Source organism: Pristiophorus japonicus, chromosome 18, assembly GCF_044704955.1.
Source record: "Pristiophorus japonicus isolate sPriJap1 chromosome 18, sPriJap1.hap1, whole genome shotgun sequence".
Lineage (NCBI taxonomy): Eukaryota > Metazoa > Chordata > Chondrichthyes > Pristiophoridae > Pristiophorus > Pristiophorus japonicus.
In genome coordinates, this window is record NC_091994.1 from 17,132,560 (window position 1) to 17,150,567 (window position 18,008).

The 18,008-nt window shown below is 43.5% G+C and overlaps 1 protein-coding gene across 1 annotated transcript in view; it reads left to right on the plus strand.

The window, feature by feature from the left end:
* hcn2b (hyperpolarization activated cyclic nucleotide-gated potassium channel 2b) overlaps positions 1–18,008 on the plus strand; it is a 229,524-nt gene that overhangs the window by 132,927 nt on the left and 78,589 nt on the right. Inside the window, exon 4 of the mRNA XM_070860816.1 lies at positions 8,967–9,185. Coding sequence (XP_070716917.1) covers positions 8,967–9,185 — 219 coding nt within the window. The remainder of the gene's footprint in view (positions 1–8,966; positions 9,186–18,008) is intronic.

An 18,008-nucleotide genomic window follows, 5' to 3' on the forward strand; every position in this document is an offset into this window, starting at 1 on the left:
GAAGGAACAAAATATTATTATGACTGAATGTGCTGTTGCAATTTACAGTACAATGTAATTCATATCTGTCACTAAACTTAATATGAAGTGATACATCTTGGAATAAGAATGAGGAAACAAAATACACATCAAATTATAAGATTTTAAATGAATTAGAGGAGCAGAAGGACCTTGGTACATAAATATAGACCATTAAATGTAGCAGAGGGATGCTGCTGATGTTGTAGTTAAGGAGGAGGAATGTGGAATATTAAATGAGATAAACATAGTGAGAGAGGAAGTATTAAGGGGTTTAGCATCTTTGAAAGTAGATAAATTACCAGGCCTGGATGAAATGTATCCCAGGCTGTTAAAAGAAGCAAGGGAGTAAATAGCAGAGGCTCTGACCATCATTTTTCAATCCTCTCTGGCTACAGGTGTGGTGCTGGTGGAGTGTAGCATTGTACCATTGTTTAAAAAGGGAGAAAGGGATAGACCAAGTAACTACAGGCCAGTCAGCCTAACCTCAGTGGTAGACAAATTGTTGGAAAGAATTCTGAGGGATAGTATTAACCGACATTTAGAAAGGCAGGGATTAATCAAGGACAGTCAGCATGGATTTGTTAAAGGAACGTCATGTCTGACTAACTTGATTGAATTTTTTTGAGGAGGTAACAAGGAAGGTTGATGAGGGTAGTGCATTTGATGTAGTCTACTTTGATTTCGGCAAGGCTTTTGACAAGTTCCCACATGACAGATTGGTCACAAAAGTAAAAGCCCATGGGATCCAAGGGAAAGTGGCAAGTCGGATCCAAAATTGATTCAGTGGCAGGAAACAAAGGGTAATGGTCGATGGATGTTTTTGTGACTGGATCCAGTGAGGTTCTGCAGGGCTCAGTACGGGGTCCCTTGCTTTTTGTGGTATACATCAATGATTTAGACTTCAATGTAGGGGGCATGATGAAGAAATTTGCAGATGATACAAAAATTGGCTGTGTGATTGATAGTAAGGAAGAAAGCTGTAAACTGCAGGAAGGTATCAATGGATTGGTCAGGTGGCCAGAAAAGTGGCAAATGGAATTAATTCCGAAGAAGGTAATGGATTTGGAGAGTGCTAAAAAAGCAAGGGAATACACAATAAATGGTAGACTACTGAGAAGTGTAGAGGAACTGAGGGATCTTGGACTGCATGTCCACAGATCCCTGAAGGTAACTGGACAAGTAGGTAAAGTGGTTAGGAAAGCATACGGAACACTTTCCTTTATTATCGGAGGTATAGAATATAAGAGCAGGAAGGTTATGCTTGAATTGTATAAAACATTAGTTAGGCCACAGCTAGAGTACTGTATACAGTTCTGGTCACCACATTATAGGAAAAATGTGATTGCACTAGAGCAGGTACAAAGGAGATTTAGGAGGATGTCAGGATTGGAGAATTTTAGCTATGAGGAAAGATTGGATAGGCTGCGGTTGTTTTCTTTGGAACATGGGAGGCTGAGAGGAGACTTGATTGAGGTGTATAATATTATGAGTGGCCTAGATAGAGTGGTTAGGAAGGACCTATTTCTCCGAGCAGAGGGGTCAACAACCAGGGGGCATAGATTTAAAGTAAGTGGTAGGAGGTTTAGAGGGGAGTTGAGGAGAACTTCTTTTACCCAGCGGGTGGTGGGAGTCTGGAACTCATTGCCTGAAAGTGTGGTAGAGGCAGAAACCCACATTGCATTTAAAAAGTACTTGGATATGTACTGATGTGCCATAACCTACAAGGTTACGGACCAAGAGCTGGAAAGTGGGATTAGGCTGGATAGCTCTTTATCGGCCGGCATGGACATGATGAGCCTAATTGCCTCCTTCTGTGCCGTAAATTTCTATGATTCCATGATTCAGTGTAATAATGCCATGAATAGAGACAAATGAAATCTTTGTTTTTGTTTTCCGAGGTATTGAGTACAAAAGCAAAAAATTAATGTTAAACCTGGAGTAGATCTTAGGCCATTGTGTACCGTTTTGACCATCCCTTTATAGGCAAGATTTAAAACCAATGGAAAAGATATAGCATAGATTCACTAGGATGTTACCAAGGATGCATGGTTACAAGAAAGACTGGAGAAGCAAAATGGCTTTTCTCACTGGCACTGAGGGTTAAGGAACCACCTGATAGAGTTTTCAAGATTATAAAGGGTTATAATAAGTAAATAGTGGTGGATTGTTAGCACTAGTCCATTATATGGTAATGGTGGGGGGTCACAAATTTAAGATAATCACAGAAGGAATTAAAGGGAAGTTGCACAATACAGTTTTGGAAAAGTCCATAAAATCTTTTACAAAGAGAGCGAGATAGTTGCTTGAAAAAGAGGAATATTAAGGGTCTTATAGGAGAGTGGGATTTAAACTAGGTGACTTGGATGGAGAGAATTATTGGCACAGAGATGAGGGTCAAGTGGCTGGTTTCTGTGCTGTCTTATCCTATGATTCTATGATCAATGAACTATATTTTATTCTGAGTTAATCGAGTCTCACAGTTGTTTTTGACTCCCTCATCAATATATCCTGTCTTACTTACTTCCATGAAATGAGTTTCTTATTCCCAATATAATCATATTAATAAGGGTTGTTCACATTTCATCATTTTCTCAAGAATACAAAGTACATGTGGGGAGGAGATTAATGTTTCATACATCTCTATATTTATGTGTAATATAATAATGCCTCATATGCCAGCATTTCATAACCAGCATGTGTCACACTTTTCTGTCAAACACAAGTCAGAATGCATGTAGCTGGTAACTTAAAAAAATAACTTCAGCAGTCAGACTGCAAGTATTTTTAGTGTTTTCTTTAGGGTATGCTTTGAAGAGATGAATAAGGAAAAAAAAAATACTCTTTACCCCTGCTGAATATTTCAACTCTCCATAATTAAAATAATTTGAAAATGATCGCTTGCAAAGGTTATTCAACCTCGTCCTATCTACAGTTCAGACTTTACTTAACATTACATTATTTTATCAAGACATTTGTCTCCTCTAGCACAGTGGACTGAAAGCATTCCCTCTGTCCTCTAAATTCCATGATTCCTAAACATCACAAATTCGGTCTGCTCTAGTTTGCTTTAATAGAATTTTCAATATCTACCAGAATGAAGAGGATCTCTGGCAGTTGATGGAAACTGGTAGATAATTGATCATTCAAAATTTTGCTCTTTCATGTGTGAAATATCAGTTACCCTATGCAGAAGAATGAAGTCAAGCACAACAGAAATAACATCAACATCAGCAATTTGTGTTTATATAGTGCCTTTAATGCAGTTAAACATCCCATGGTGCTTCACAGGAGCGTTATCAAACAGAATTTGACACCGAGCTACATTAGGGCAGAGGTCTAAAAGCTTGGTCAAAGAGGTAGGTTTTATGGAGCATCTTAAAGCAGGAAAGAGAGAAAGAGAGACGGCGAGGTTGAGGGAGGGAAGCTTAGGGCCTTGGCACTTGAAGGCATGGCCACCAATGGTGCAGCAATAAAAACATAGAGCTGAAGTTTGAGGCATCCCACCGGCACAAACAGGGTGATAGCGCCCTGAAAATGGTAGGGAATGGGTTACACCCCACCACCCCTCCTAACCCCGGTCCAGCCGTCGCTGTGGTCGTGACAATCCAGAGTGCCCTATTGAGTCAAACGATAGGCCCATTTAAAATGCAAATCAGAGTCCTGTGACGTACATTGCATCATAATTGCCATTTTGGATCGAACGTGCCTGATGTACGCTTCGTCCAGTCTCAGCTGGTAGTACAGTCAAACATGATCTCATCGATAAGTCTGTGTTCATTTTTTGTGGGGCTGGGACCACCAGGATTGTCTTCCTCCCACATCCGCCACACCCCCAGGATCTACCCGCAAGTGCTGCCAGCATCCCAGTTGACCAACATTCCTCTGGCACAAAACCAGCAAACAGCCTCAGTTCATTCATTTGCCATCCACCACTCATGGTCCAACTCAAAGGAGGTCCAGGCCTCAAGACCATGGTGGCCTCTTTGCCACTGGAATAGGCAGCCAGCACGCTCCTTTGATCAGCTGCCCAAAAAGTCAAAATCTACCCCATAGTCTCATTCACCAAACCAACAATGAAATACAAAGAACAAGATGAAATAGTGCATTGCTCCAACATATTGTGCAAGGCTTTGTCCTGGATTTTTCTGATACTTCAGGAAATTGTTACATTGGAAAATGTGCACCTCAGCTTTAACTGAGAGCAGCTGTAATTAACATAAGAACAGAAGAAATAGGAGCAGGAGTAGGCCTTTCGGCCCCTCAAACCTGCTCTGCCATTCAATACGATCATGGCTGATCAGCTCATGGACTCAGCTCCACTTCCCTGCCCCTCCCCATAACCCTTTACTCCTTTATTGCTCAAAAATCTGTCTATCTCCACCTTAAATATATTTAATGACCCAGCCTCCACAGCTCTCTGGGGCAGATAATTCCATAAATTTACAACCCTTTGAGAGAAGAAATTTCTCTTCATCTCAGTTTTAACTGGGCGGTTCCTTATTCTGAGACTATGCCTTCTAATTTTAGTTCTCCCTATGAGTGGAAATATCCTCTCTGCAGCTACCCTGTCAAGCCCCCTCATTATCTTATATGTTTTGATAAGATCACCCCTCATTCTTCTGAACTCCAATGTTTATAGGCCCAACCTACTCAACCTATCTGTCAACTCCCTCATCTCTGGAATCAACCTAGTGAATCTTCTCTGAACGCATGCAAATATATCCTTCCTTAAATACAGAGACCAAAACTGTACGCAGTACTCCAGATGTAGCCTTCCCAATACCCTGTGCAGTTGTAGCAGGACTTCTCTGCTTTTATACTCTATCTCCCTTGCAACATGTGATGTCACACTGGATACCCTACTCTATGACCCCGTTACACTCCCTGTGCATCAGGGAGCTTATTGGAAGAATTGATTTGTGTTGATCACACAAAAATGAAAGAAGGCTAGCTGTACGTGTTACTTGCACATGTTACATAGAGGTCCTGCACTGGGACTGTATTCTGTATTCATTATTTTTCTGGACAAACTCACGCACAAAAATTATCTATCTGACCCTATCTCTGTTTATTTAAAACTCCCCTCTGTGTAGCACTGGCCAAAACAATGGCCATAATTTATGGTCAGCGGTGAAGTTAAGGTACTCACTGCTGACCTTGAAGAAAGCTTCCCACAGAGATCTTGAGATTTCTGTGGCAAGAACTTTACCTTTCTCGATGTGCAATTGGTTTTCACGCTGTGTAATGGGAATCCTTAGTGCGATGCTCCAGTGACGTCAACAAGCTGGCTAACCAGCCAATCACATTGAAGAACCAGGAAATGGAAAGCACTGATTATCTGCACTTTTAAAAAATGTTACAGAGAGCAAAATAAAGATTGGGACATACACTGCGCAGCCAGTGTCAGAGCAATGAATGACTGACCGCAACTTCAGGATTTCCGCGGTTAGATGTGCATGCGCTAAATCCTGAACTTATGAACATTTCAAAGAGGTAATGATGGCAAAAGCTGGCAGTTCCCCGTCATTACCCACCGCAAAATCTGGGCCATTGATTTGACTTTTTTCCTGAAATGCACCAAATTAAACTCTCACTTAATGCTGATGCTTAACTCCTCTCAGAGATCATTTCTATCTGGTGCCAGTAAAAAAAAAATATTTAATTTTACTCCTTTACCTAAACAATATTGGCTTCAGTAATTAAGTCAGTAATCAAGTCATCATCTGTTTTCAACCTGAAGAGATATGCAAATGTGTTTTACCTATAGGGATGAGCAGCCAGAAGTGTTGATGTGATCCCACTAAACATTCACCCATGCACGCAGATATAATCGTGCCTGTTAGTTGTTTGATGTTCTTAATTGTATTCATGTAAATCGTTGCATCAAGAGATAAACATGGTAATCAAAAGGAATATCTTCAAATACACAAAGTGGAAAAAATGAATACATTGTTCTGTATTATTTGGGACAACAGAGACCATCTCTGTTCGAGCCTTAACTGAATAGCTGTTCACTGATTCTTATGTTTATGCAGTTATAACATTATTTCGATTATGCACTCTGGCACACTTATTATAAAGAAGCATGAGTGTTTCTGGATGATGAGTGGATCTGAATTTGTTTTGGGGGCCTGTATTCAGGCACAATGAGCACATGTTAATTTGATCTCTAGTTCCAAACCCACATCTTGGCATTCTGGCAGGACTAAGCATTGACTAGCAGTGACAACAGTACTGGTCATAGTCCTACAGAAACAGTCACAGCATGATAGTTTTGAGAGCTGACATTAGAGCCACTCACAGATTCAGTGGATTGGTGATCAGATAGAAAAATCCAGTATAATCTTGCCTTAATAGTGCTTGCTGGTTAACATTTATGACAGTTCAACAACACCAGCGTGCATTGATATAGTGCCTTTAATGTAGGAGAATGTGTCAAGGTGCTTTACTGAAGCATAATCAATCTGATTCAATGATCGGTCAAAGGCCAAAATCACTTCATAGTAGTACGCTGTCTCATTATGCACATGGGTAGGACCATGGACTCATAGAACTGCATTAAAAGTTTAAATATCTAGTTCAAAGAGTCTAATTTCAAGGCATTTGTTTTTATTCACTATGTGTGATACATGGGGGTGAAATTCAATTTGGGCACTAACACAAAATGGGCAATTGCCAGTCAACAACTCATATTGCACGCCACCCGATATTCGTTTCTCTTGACCTCATTGGAAATAAATATTGGGCAGAGTATAAATAAGAACATAAGAAATAGGAGCAGGAGTAGGCCATATGGCCCTTCGAGCCTGCTCTGCCATTCAATAAGATCATGGATGATCATCAACCTTAACTCCACTTTCCCGCCCAATCCCCATATCCCTTGATTCCCCTAGACTCCAAATATCTGTCAATTTCAGCTTTGAACATACTCAACGACTGAGCATCCATAGCCCTTTGGAGAAGAGAATTCCAAAGATTCACAACCCTCTGAATGAAAGAATTCCTCCTCATCTCAGTCTTAAATAGCTGACCCCTTATCCTGAGACTGTGACCCCCTAGTTCTAGACTCTCCAGCCAAGGGAAACATCCTCTCAGCATCTACCCTGTCAATCCCCCTCAAAATTTTACATGTTTCAATGAGATCACCTTTCATTCTTCTAAACTCCAGTGAGTATAGGCCCATTCTACCAAATCTCTCCTCATAACACAACCCTCTCATCTCAGGAAAGCAGATTCGCTATCTAGGACTTCCATGCTATTTCAAGAATTGCAAGTAAAACGGATTGAATATATTTTGAGTTATCATTAGTTTATCATTACTTAAAATTACTCACTCGGATTATAATGAAAGCTTTCGACTAGAAGTAGAAGTGTACCTGTACCCAAGAAAGAAAAAAGCTATTTTTCCTCACTTCTGTCTCCAATTGTCATTCCCCCCCCCCCCCCTTTCATACAGATTTTTCAATCCCATTTCATAGATTGGATAGAATTGTTACAGGTTGCAGAGTATTCAATCACATGCGGTGCTTTTTGTCCTGTGGGTTCTCCCATCCTTAATACATTCAAGTGGATGTAATTGTAAAAGAAAAATCATTCACTCTGTATAAATGTCGCATTTGCATCCATTTCCAACATGCCCAGTCAGAATAATACATCAATTAAACTTGATGCAAAGGGGACGTATGCACATAGCAGAAGTATCGTAGAAAATCATCGCTGTTAGTACACGATGCATCCGCGCACATCAGTATGCTGTGCACACTCATTTCCTATTGTAAATTCTTTCAGGTGATTTAAAAAAAAAGACAAACTGAATCATTCTATCAGCAACATTAACATTCCCCAATCTGCCTTACAGTCCTCATAGAGTTTGATGAATATTCAACATGATTTAATTTAATTGGAACTGCGCCTGTCACCTTCCCAGCAATTGACTCAACTGAAGTTTTTAATCCACTTGCATAAAATGCTCACTGCCGTGTTGAACATACATTGGAATTTACAAGCTGGGATTAAAACTGCACAAAGTGTCACTAGTGGTAAATGGGCATAAAAATGACTTAGAGTTCACTTGTGAGGCCATCTTAAAAACATTTACTATTTATTTCACTGTCGCTGCGCATAACTCTCAAAAAGCTTTTTTGAAGTGATGTTTTATTAAAAGTATTGATATCCACTAAATATTAAACCATTGGGATGTTTGCGTAAAGCAGAACTTTTAGGGTCATTTCCAACTTGGATTGAAAATTAAGTATGGGGATAGAAATTCTCTCGGGCCGTGGTGTAAAGCGGGTGGATGGCCTCATCAGTGAGTCGGAGGGGATCGGGCCAAACTGATGAAGCAAGTGGAGCTGTAGTAGTCTGCATCACATGGCTTCTGGACAACTGAAAGTTAAGTATAATGGTAAGTATGCACACTTTACAGTACAAGATTATCGACCATGTGTGAGACCTAGGCAGGATGTAAACCGTATGACATGACTGTTCTGTAAGCACAGGAGGTGTCACTATATATAAAATGCTTAATAGAAATATATTGCAATATATGGTTATTTTCAAATCTAAAAATGCATTGAATTACAAAACAAATGCTATTTATCTGTTCATATCTAATTGTATATAATACCCTTCTTCAAGCTTTTGCTTACTCCTCGTGGCCGTCCTCATTGCCTTCTTACTCTTGACCCTTTTCTCCTGCCTCTTGTCCTTGCCGGTAACCTCCTGTCCCATTGCCCCACAACCCCCAAAGATTGAAATCGTTACAATATGTCGGACTCAAATCCCAATGCCTTCTTTAAAATTGGTCTGCTTTTAATTTTCAAATGTTCAAAGTTCAAACAAAGGCAGAGGTGGGCAGATAAATATAGGATAGGAAACAAAATGTACTTAACTAATGTTTTTAAATACTTTGTTGATTTTACTTTTTCTTCTGCTTTATACAACAGAATGATTCCTGGAGTGAGCTCTATTCGTTTGCACTGTTTAAGGCAATGAGCCACATGCTCTGCATCGGGTATGGTCGCCAAGCTCCAGAAAGCATGTCAGACATCTGGCTAACAATGCTCAGCATGATAGTGGGTGCTACCTGCTATGCCATGTTTATTGGTCATGCGACTGCCCTGATCCAGTCTTTGGATTCATCGCGCCGTCAGTACCAAGAAAAGGTAGGATACTTATATTGACAATTTCAATGTGTAGTAATGTCTTCACTGATGCAATATAGTCCACAAGCTGTTGGGATCAGTACTATTCTCAATGAAGCAACAATAATCAGAACACACATTTTTATCAAGGATGCTGTGTGCATAATAAACCCTGTAAGATTGTGCCGCCGTTAGTTTCAGCTTGCCATTGTATCTTGTGTCTCTGAAAGCATTGGCAATACAAAGGATACTGATGAGTAGAAAATGGTGCCCACTTTCAAAATGGCCAACAAAACAGCGCCAGGAAACTACAGACTCAAATCCATACCAGATGAAATTATGGAACTCAATATTCAGAGTAAATTTGAGGATTATTTGTATGATAACTTAGTAAACAGCAGCCAACATGGATTCACCAGGGGCGGGGTGGGGGGGAGGAGATCCTGCCTGACCTTGATTTTGTGCAGGAAGTGACATTGAAAGTAAACATCCTACAATGTAAAGAACACCTAGGCTCTCAACTAGGCTTTGATCAATTTCTGCACGAAAGCCTGTTACTTGAGCTGATCGTGGGTGACATCTGTTATTGACAAAGGGTAAAACTTGGGAATGGATAAGGCAGTGGTTGAAGGTTAGACGGTAGGTATTTGTTGGGGGTATTATGTTGGAGCAGAGGAAGTGCTGAAAGGATTGGTGTTGTGACCTTATTGTTTTTTAATTTACATTAGTGTCTTGAATTCAGCTCGATGCGAAGTTTTCAAATTCACAGACAACATCAAAGTGGTGGCGGGAGCAATTACATCTGAGGAGGAAATCAGGGGCCGACCAAATGAGTTAGGTAAAATATGTACATGGTAGATTAAATGAAATTCAGACAAGCGTAAAATATTTCACATAGGAAAAAATGGACAACATAAGTACTTCATGAGCGGTATAAAAACAGATAAGGGTGACATTGAAAGAGTTGTAGAGATATTAGTGATAAGGGTGAAGTTGAAAGAGTTGTAAAGATATTAGTAGACTGTGGTCATCACATCCAAAAGAGCAAATGGAACGTTTAATGGTAGCTAAGATAGTGGAGTATAAGTCAGAGGAATTTATACACTGGTCAATCCACGTTGAGAATATTGCATCCATTTCTGGCCACCGAGACACAAGGGAGAGATTCGGACCATGGAAGCTGTACAGAGAAAAGCCACAAAACTGACCATTCATGTTAGATAACTCAGTTATGAGGAAAGATAGAGTAATGTAGGCATTTCAGTCTTTCAGTGCAGTGTCAGCTGAGGCTCAGTGGGTAGCACACTCGCCTCTGAGTCAAAAGTTTGTGGATTCAAGTCCCACTCCAGGAACTTGAGCACATAAATCTGGGCTGACACTCCAGGGCAGTGCTGAGGGAGTGCTGCACTGTCGGAGGTGCTGTCTTTTGGATGAGACATTAAACCGAGGTCCCTTCTACCCTCGCAGGTGGACGGAAAAGATCCCATGGCACTATTTCGAAGAAGAGCAAGGGAGTTATCCCCGGTGTCCTGGCCAATATTTATCCCTCAATCAACATAATGAAAACAGATTATCTGGTCATTATCACATTGCTGTTTGTGAGAGTTTGCTATGCGCAAGTTGGCTGCCGCGTTTCCCACATTACAACAGTGACTACACTCCAAAAATACTTCATTGGCTGTAAAGCACTTTGAGACGTTCGGTGGTTGTGAAAGGCGCTATATAAATGCAAGTCTTTCTTTTTCAAAGCGAGAACTAAAGGAAGGTCATCGTGATATAAAATGGCACATTGACATTGCACTATTGGCACTGTTGCAAAGTGGTTCATGTGTCCCACCAGGGCTAAATATGTAGTGTAAGTCTGGAGCCAGGGTCGGATCTGACCTTGGAGGGAATCAGTGGGGCTCCCTGGAGGGGATAGCCTCACAGCAATTCAGTTTGACACCACATGAAATGTAGATCCACTGTGACATGAAACTATGTTCATAACATACACCTCTCTTCCCTTGGAGCTCCTGGAAACGTTGTAGAGTAACTAGAGTTAATTTAAATGGTTACAGAGTTTTGACGTTGACACCCATCCACTGTAACCATTTACGTTTCAACTGCTTGGGAGGAACTCTTGCCACGTGTAACACAATATTACAGAGCAGGAGAAGTTCAAGGTCACTGACGGGCTGGAACCCATACTTCAGCCACTGTTCTGAGACTGGTAGCTGCCGTGTGAACACAGTAAATGTTATTGAGGAGGTGAATCTAGAAAGATCATTCAATTAAACTCTGACAGTAAGACAAAGGATCAGAGATTCAAACATGCGAAAAGCAATTTTAGGCCTTTTTTCAGGAAATTTTTCAACCGAGTCTATCAACATGTGGAATGGACCTCTGGGTAGGGTAACACAGAAAAAATCTCCTGGAATTATTCAAGAACCAATTAGGTGTTGTGATTGGGGGAGGGGCTGCAAGATCTTGCTGGATAAATGAGCTAGAATTATTATTATCATCAGCATAGGCGGTCCCTCGAACGAGGATGACTTGCTTCCACATGAGTTCACAGATGCTTCAATGAAGGACCCGATGCTCCAATCCTGAACTCCAGTTGAGGGGGTGGAAGATGCCTGCGTGTGGATTTTTTTAACGTGTAGTGACCGTTACATATCAGCCATCACACGGGCCGACAGAGCTAGGCTTTTATCCAGTGGCAAGGGTTGAACCAGGACAACTGGAGATCTGCTCTGCTGCACTGACCTAGTGTGCGCACATATCGCAGTGTGGGCTGGCCTGTGCTGCCTCTGGGCCCTCGGCTCTTCCGGGCCCCGTACCCTCACTTTCATCCACAATGTTCCAGGGCCCAGCACTTGTAAACGGTTTTGATCCTAGCCCAATGGCTAGATGGACAGTTCGAATCGCCTTACGAGAATTCTATACCCGAGGATTATTATTCAGAGTGTAAATGGAATAAGTCACGGACAGGAATGCTTCGGTGAAAAATCACACTTATTTATTTGGTCTAACATACACTGGCGAAAACATGCACTACTAAGCGAAATCGCTGTCTCTGTGGAGAATACGATCCAGGTTAAAACAACATACAGTACAACACTGAGGACTGGTGACATGCAGTAATTTCCTTGTTGCTACGGTGGAGTCCAACTCCCCCTACCAGCGAATTCCCCAGTCGCATGAAGCTCCCTCCCCAGAATAGCCCGAAGAAGCTTCACTTCCAAGAAAACTCTGAGCCCTGTACACCTCACACAGCTCACCTGGTGCTCTGGTTACCAGCTTGGCACACTCGTGACCATGCTCACCGGTTGCTCTCGATCGCTCAGCTGGTCCTTCTTCTTGTCACGTCGGTCTTGGTGGAGCAAGAGAGAGAGAGGGAACGCTCCAGAATGCTAGAGCTTGTTGGAAAAGAGTCTATCTTTCAAGGAGTCCTGCTGCCCTTATCTCTCTCTCCCGCCAATCTTTGAAATCCTTTTGCTTCGAAGTACTCCGGTGCTTTGTCGGTGATGGGCCATCAGACCCATGTGTATTGGACTGATGGCCCTGGGTCCAGGACATCTCTCGGCTTTTGCGTAGGGAAGAACTGGCCCCTCTTGGTCTGGCCAGGCTAGTGGGTCCATTGTTCTGCTTCTCTTCTGAGATGGAGGTGAGAAGTGCCTTTGCATATTAGAGTGTTTTCCAATAGTTTATGCATGCCTCAGATATCTGAGCCCCTTTCCTTTTGATAGGGCGAGCCCGTACATTCTGGATGACTGACAATTCTTTGTCACAGCCAACTGCCATGCGGACTCTGGAGTTTTAACAAACCAGCCTTTTCACGTATCTACACAGGGTGACCCCATCACAGGGAAAGTACCCTCATTGAAAAAATCTCATAAAGTCCACAAAATATTCTCGACTGAGTCCATTCTTTAAACAGAGACTTTGCGATCTCTTCAGTCTCCCATTTGATGCTTTTTCTTTCCATAAAGCATCACTTAATGAGAGAGCAAAGGCCAAAGTCTCCCACAAGTGAAGCTGTTCCCCTGATTTTACGTTTTAAAACCCCAGAACTATACCTCTTACAGCGTGTCACAGTTCCCTTCTACAGAGTCAAAACATAAGAAAACGACTTCTTCACACATAAGATCCACAAAATGTTACCAAAACAAAAATAATCACCTTGCACATCACACAGTACAGCATTGACAGGTGGTGACATATTACAAAAACTACAACAGCGCACATCGCGCAATACAGAGTGTGAAACTATAACCAGAATATAATATACTTGCTTACAGAACTTTGGTACATTCCAAGTTTTGGCAGGGAGAAACAGTTATATATGTGGACTTGTATTTACTCTGTACAGCCACCAGAGGGCTCATCCCCTGGAGTTCCAAGGGATCCCACAATCCCTTGGGAGCATAGGTATTTAAGGAGCACAGTTTGAGAGGCACTCTGGAGACCTACAATAAAAGACTATGGTCACACTTTACTTTGAGCTCACAGTGTTCAGTCTGACTCTTTCTCCATACACAATAACTGGCGACGAGATACAGATAGCGAACCCAAAGATGCAGAGAACAGTAGGCATTCTGGAGAAATTCTCGGAGGGAGATGATTGGGAAACTTTTGTGGAGTGACTTGACCAATACTTTGTGACCAATGAGCTAGATGGGGAAGAGAGCGCTGCCAAATGAAGGGCGATCCTCCTCACCGTCTGTGGGGCACCAACGTATGGCCTCACGAAGAAACTGCTCTCTCCAGCGAAACCCACGGAGAAATTGTAAGACAATTTGTGCACACTGGTCCGAGAGCATTTGAACCTGAAGGAAAGCGTTCTGATGGCGAGGTGCCGGTTCTACACCTACAAAAGTTCTGAAGGCCAGGAAGTGGCAAGTTATGTCGCCGAGCTAAGACGCCTTGCAGGACATTGCGAATTTGAAGGACATTTGGAGCACATGCTCAGAGACTTTTTCGTACTTGGCATTGGCCAAGAAACTATACTTCGCAAACTTTTGACTGTAGAGACCCCAACCTTGAGTAAGGCCATAGCGATAGCCCAGGCATTCATTGCCACCAGTGACAATACGAAGCAAATCTCTCAGCACACAAGTGCTGCTACAAGTACTGTGAACAAAGTGATGTTGTTTTCGAATCATAATGTACAGGGCAGGTCACACATACCTGCAGCTGCACGTCCGCAGATGACTCAGAGTCCACCATCAAGGGTGATGAATGCTAGGCCATTAACACCTTGTTGGCGCTGCGGGGGTGATCATCATTTCCATTCATGCCGATTCAAAGAGTATGTTTGCAAGGGCTGTGGAACAATGGGACACCTCCAACGAGTGTGCAGGCAAGCTGCAAACCCTGTTAAACCTGCAAACCACTATGTTGCAGAGGAGGACAGATCCATGGAGGATCACGACAAACCAGAGCCTCAGATCGAGGAGGCAGAGGTATATGGGGTGCACACATTCACCACGAATTGTCCCCGATAATGCTGAATGTTGAACTAAATGGACTCCCCCGGTGTCAATGGAGTTGGACACAGGCGCGAGCCAGTCCATCATGGGCAAAAAGACTTTCTAGAAATTTTGGTGCAACAAGGCCTCAAGGCCAGTCTTAACTCCAGTTCGCACAAAACTAAGAACTTACATGAAAGAACTGATTCCTGTAATCGGCAGTGCTACCATAAAGGTCTCCTATGATGGAACAATGCACACGCTGCTCGGCAGGAGCTGGTTGGGAAAGATACGCTGGTACTGGGACGACGTCCGAGCGCTATCGCCCGCTGATGACACTCTGTGTGCCCAGGTCTTAAACAAATTTCCTTCGCTGTTCGAACCAGGCATCGGGAAATTCCAAGGAGCAAAAGTGCAGATCCACCTAATTCTGGGGGCGCGACCCATCCATCACAAGATGAGAGCAGTACCGTACATGATGAGAGAAAGGGTAGAGATCGAGCTAGACCGACTGCAATGAGAGGGCATCATTTCACCGATCGAGTTCACCGAGAGGGCCAGTCCTATTATCCTAGTCCTCAAGGGAGACGGCACCATCAGATCAGTGGTGATTACAAAGTAACTATCAATCGTTTCTCCCTGCAGGATCAATACCCACTACCAAAGGCCGACGACCTCTTTGCAATGCTGATGGGAGGAAAGACATTCACGAAGCTGGATCTGACTTCAGCCTACATGACGCAGGAACTGGAGGAATCATCGAAGGCCCTCACCTGCATCAACACGCACAAAGGTCTTTTTGTTTATAACAGATGCCCATTTGGAATCCGATCAGCGGCGGCGTTATTCCAGAGAAATATGGAAGGTTTACTGAAGTTGGTCCCACACACCGTGGTCTTCCAGGGTGACATCTTGGTCACAGGTCGTAACACATTCTAGCACCTGCAGAACCTGGAGAAGGTTCTTAGTTGGCTCAACCGCGTGGGGCTCAGGTTAAAACGCTCAAAGTGCGATTTCCTGGGACCTGAAGTGGAGTTCTTGGGAAGGAGGATTGTGGCGGACGGCATCAGGCCCACCAACGTGAAGACGGAGGCAATCGAGAACGCACCGAGGCCACAGAACGTGATGGAGCTGCGGTCGTTTCTGGGACTCTTGAACTACTTTGGTAACTTCTTACCGGGTCTCAGCACACTGCTAGAACCACTACATGTCTTACTATGAAAAGGGAGTGAATGGGTTTGCGGCAAAAGCCAAGAAAATGCCTTTGTAAAAGCGAGAAAATTGTTATGCTCAAACAAATTGCTTGTGTTGTATGATCCATGTAAGCGTTTGGTTCTAGCATGCGATGCGTCGCCATATGGCGCCGGGTGTGTATTGCAACAAGCTAATGATTTCGGGAAACTGCAACCGGTTGCTTATGCATCCAGGAGTCTGTCTAAGGCTGAGAGAGCCTACAGCATGATTGAAAAAGAAACGTTAGCATGTGTCTATGGGGTAAAGAGAATGCATCAATAGCTGTTTGGGCTAAAATTCGAATTGCAAACTGACTATAAGCCACTTATATCCCTGTTTTCCGAGAGTAAAGGGATAAATACCAACGCATCGGCCCGCATCCAGAGATGGGCGCTCACATTGTCCGCATACAACTGCGCCATCCGCCACAGGCCAGGCACAGGTAACTGCGCCGATGCTCTCAGTAGGCTGCCATTGCCCACCACGGGGATGGAAATGGCGTGGCCCATAGATCTAGCCATGGTTATGGGAGCACTTGAGAGTGAGCAACCACCCGTCACTGCCCGGCAGATCAAAACCTGGACAAGCCAGGACCCCTTATTATCTCTAGTCAAAAGCTGTGTGCTTCACGGGAGCTGGTCCAGTGTCCCAGTGGAAATGCAGGAGAGATAAAGCCGTTCCAGTGGCGCAAAGATGAAATGTTTATCAAGGCAGACTGCCTTCTGTGGGGCAATCGAGTAGTGGTCCCCAAGAAGGGCAGAAACACCTTTATCAATGACCTCCACAGTACCCACCCAGGCATCGTAATGATGAAAGCGATAGCCAGATCTCATTTGTGGTGGCCCGGTATCGATGCGCACTTAGAGTCCTACGTTCACAGATGTAACACATGCTCACAGTTAAACAATGTACCCAGGGAGGCGCCGCAAAGTTTATGGTCTTGTCCCTCCAAACCATGTTCTAGGATACACATCGACTATGCAGGCCTGTTCTTGGGTAAAATATTCTTTGTGGTTGTAGATGCGTATTCCAAGTGGATTGAATGTGAGACAATGTCGGTTAGCACGTCCACTGCCACTACTGAAAGCCTGCGGGCCATGTTTGCCACACACAGCTTACCCAATGTCCTGGTGAGCGACAACGGGCCATGTTTTACCAGTGCTGAGTTCAAAGAATTCATGACCCGTAACGTGATCAAACATGTCACATCTGCCACATTTAAACCAGCGTCCAATGGCCAGGCAGAGAGAGCAGTGCAAACCATCAAGCAAGGCTTGAAGAGGGTAACTGAAGGCTCACTGCAGACTCGCCTATCCCTATCGCCTAGCTACCGCACGAGACCCCACTCACTCACTGGGATCCCACCTGCTGAACTGCTCATGAAAAGAGCACTTAAGACAAGGCTCTCGTTAGTTCACCCTGATCTACATGAACAGTTAGAGAGCAGGTGGCTTCAACAAAGTGCATACCATGATAGCGCAAATGTGTCATGCGAGATTGAATTCAATGATCCTGTATTTGTATTAAATTATGGACAAGGTCCCAAGTGGCTTCCCGGCACTGTCGTGACCAAGGAGGGGAGCAGGGTGTTTTGGGTCAAACTTTCAAATGGACTCATTCACCAGAAACACTTGAACAAAATCAAACTCAGATTCACGGACTATCCTGAGCAACCCACCTTGGACCCTACCTTTTTTGATCTCCCAACATACACAGCAGTGGCAACTGGCACCACGGTTGACCACGAAGCAGAACCCATCATCCACAGCAGCCCTGCAGGGCCCAACACACCAGACAGCCCAGCAAGGCCAGCTGCACAGCAGCCCAGCGAGGGCCCAACAAATGATTCAACAACGCCAGCTTTCGCAACGAGACGATCAACCAGGGCAAGAAGGGCCCCAGATCGACTCACATTGTAAATAGTTACACTATTGACTTTGAGGGAGAGTGTTGTTATATATGTGGACTTGTATTTACTCTGTACAGCCGACAGAGAGCTCATCCCCTGGAGTCCCAAGGGATCCCATAATCCCTTGGGAACACAGGTATTTAGGAAGGCTTCACAGGTTGGAGAGGCACTCTGGAGACCTACAATAAAAGACTACGGTCACACTTTACTTTGTGCTCACAGTGTTCTGTCTGACTCTTTCTCCATACA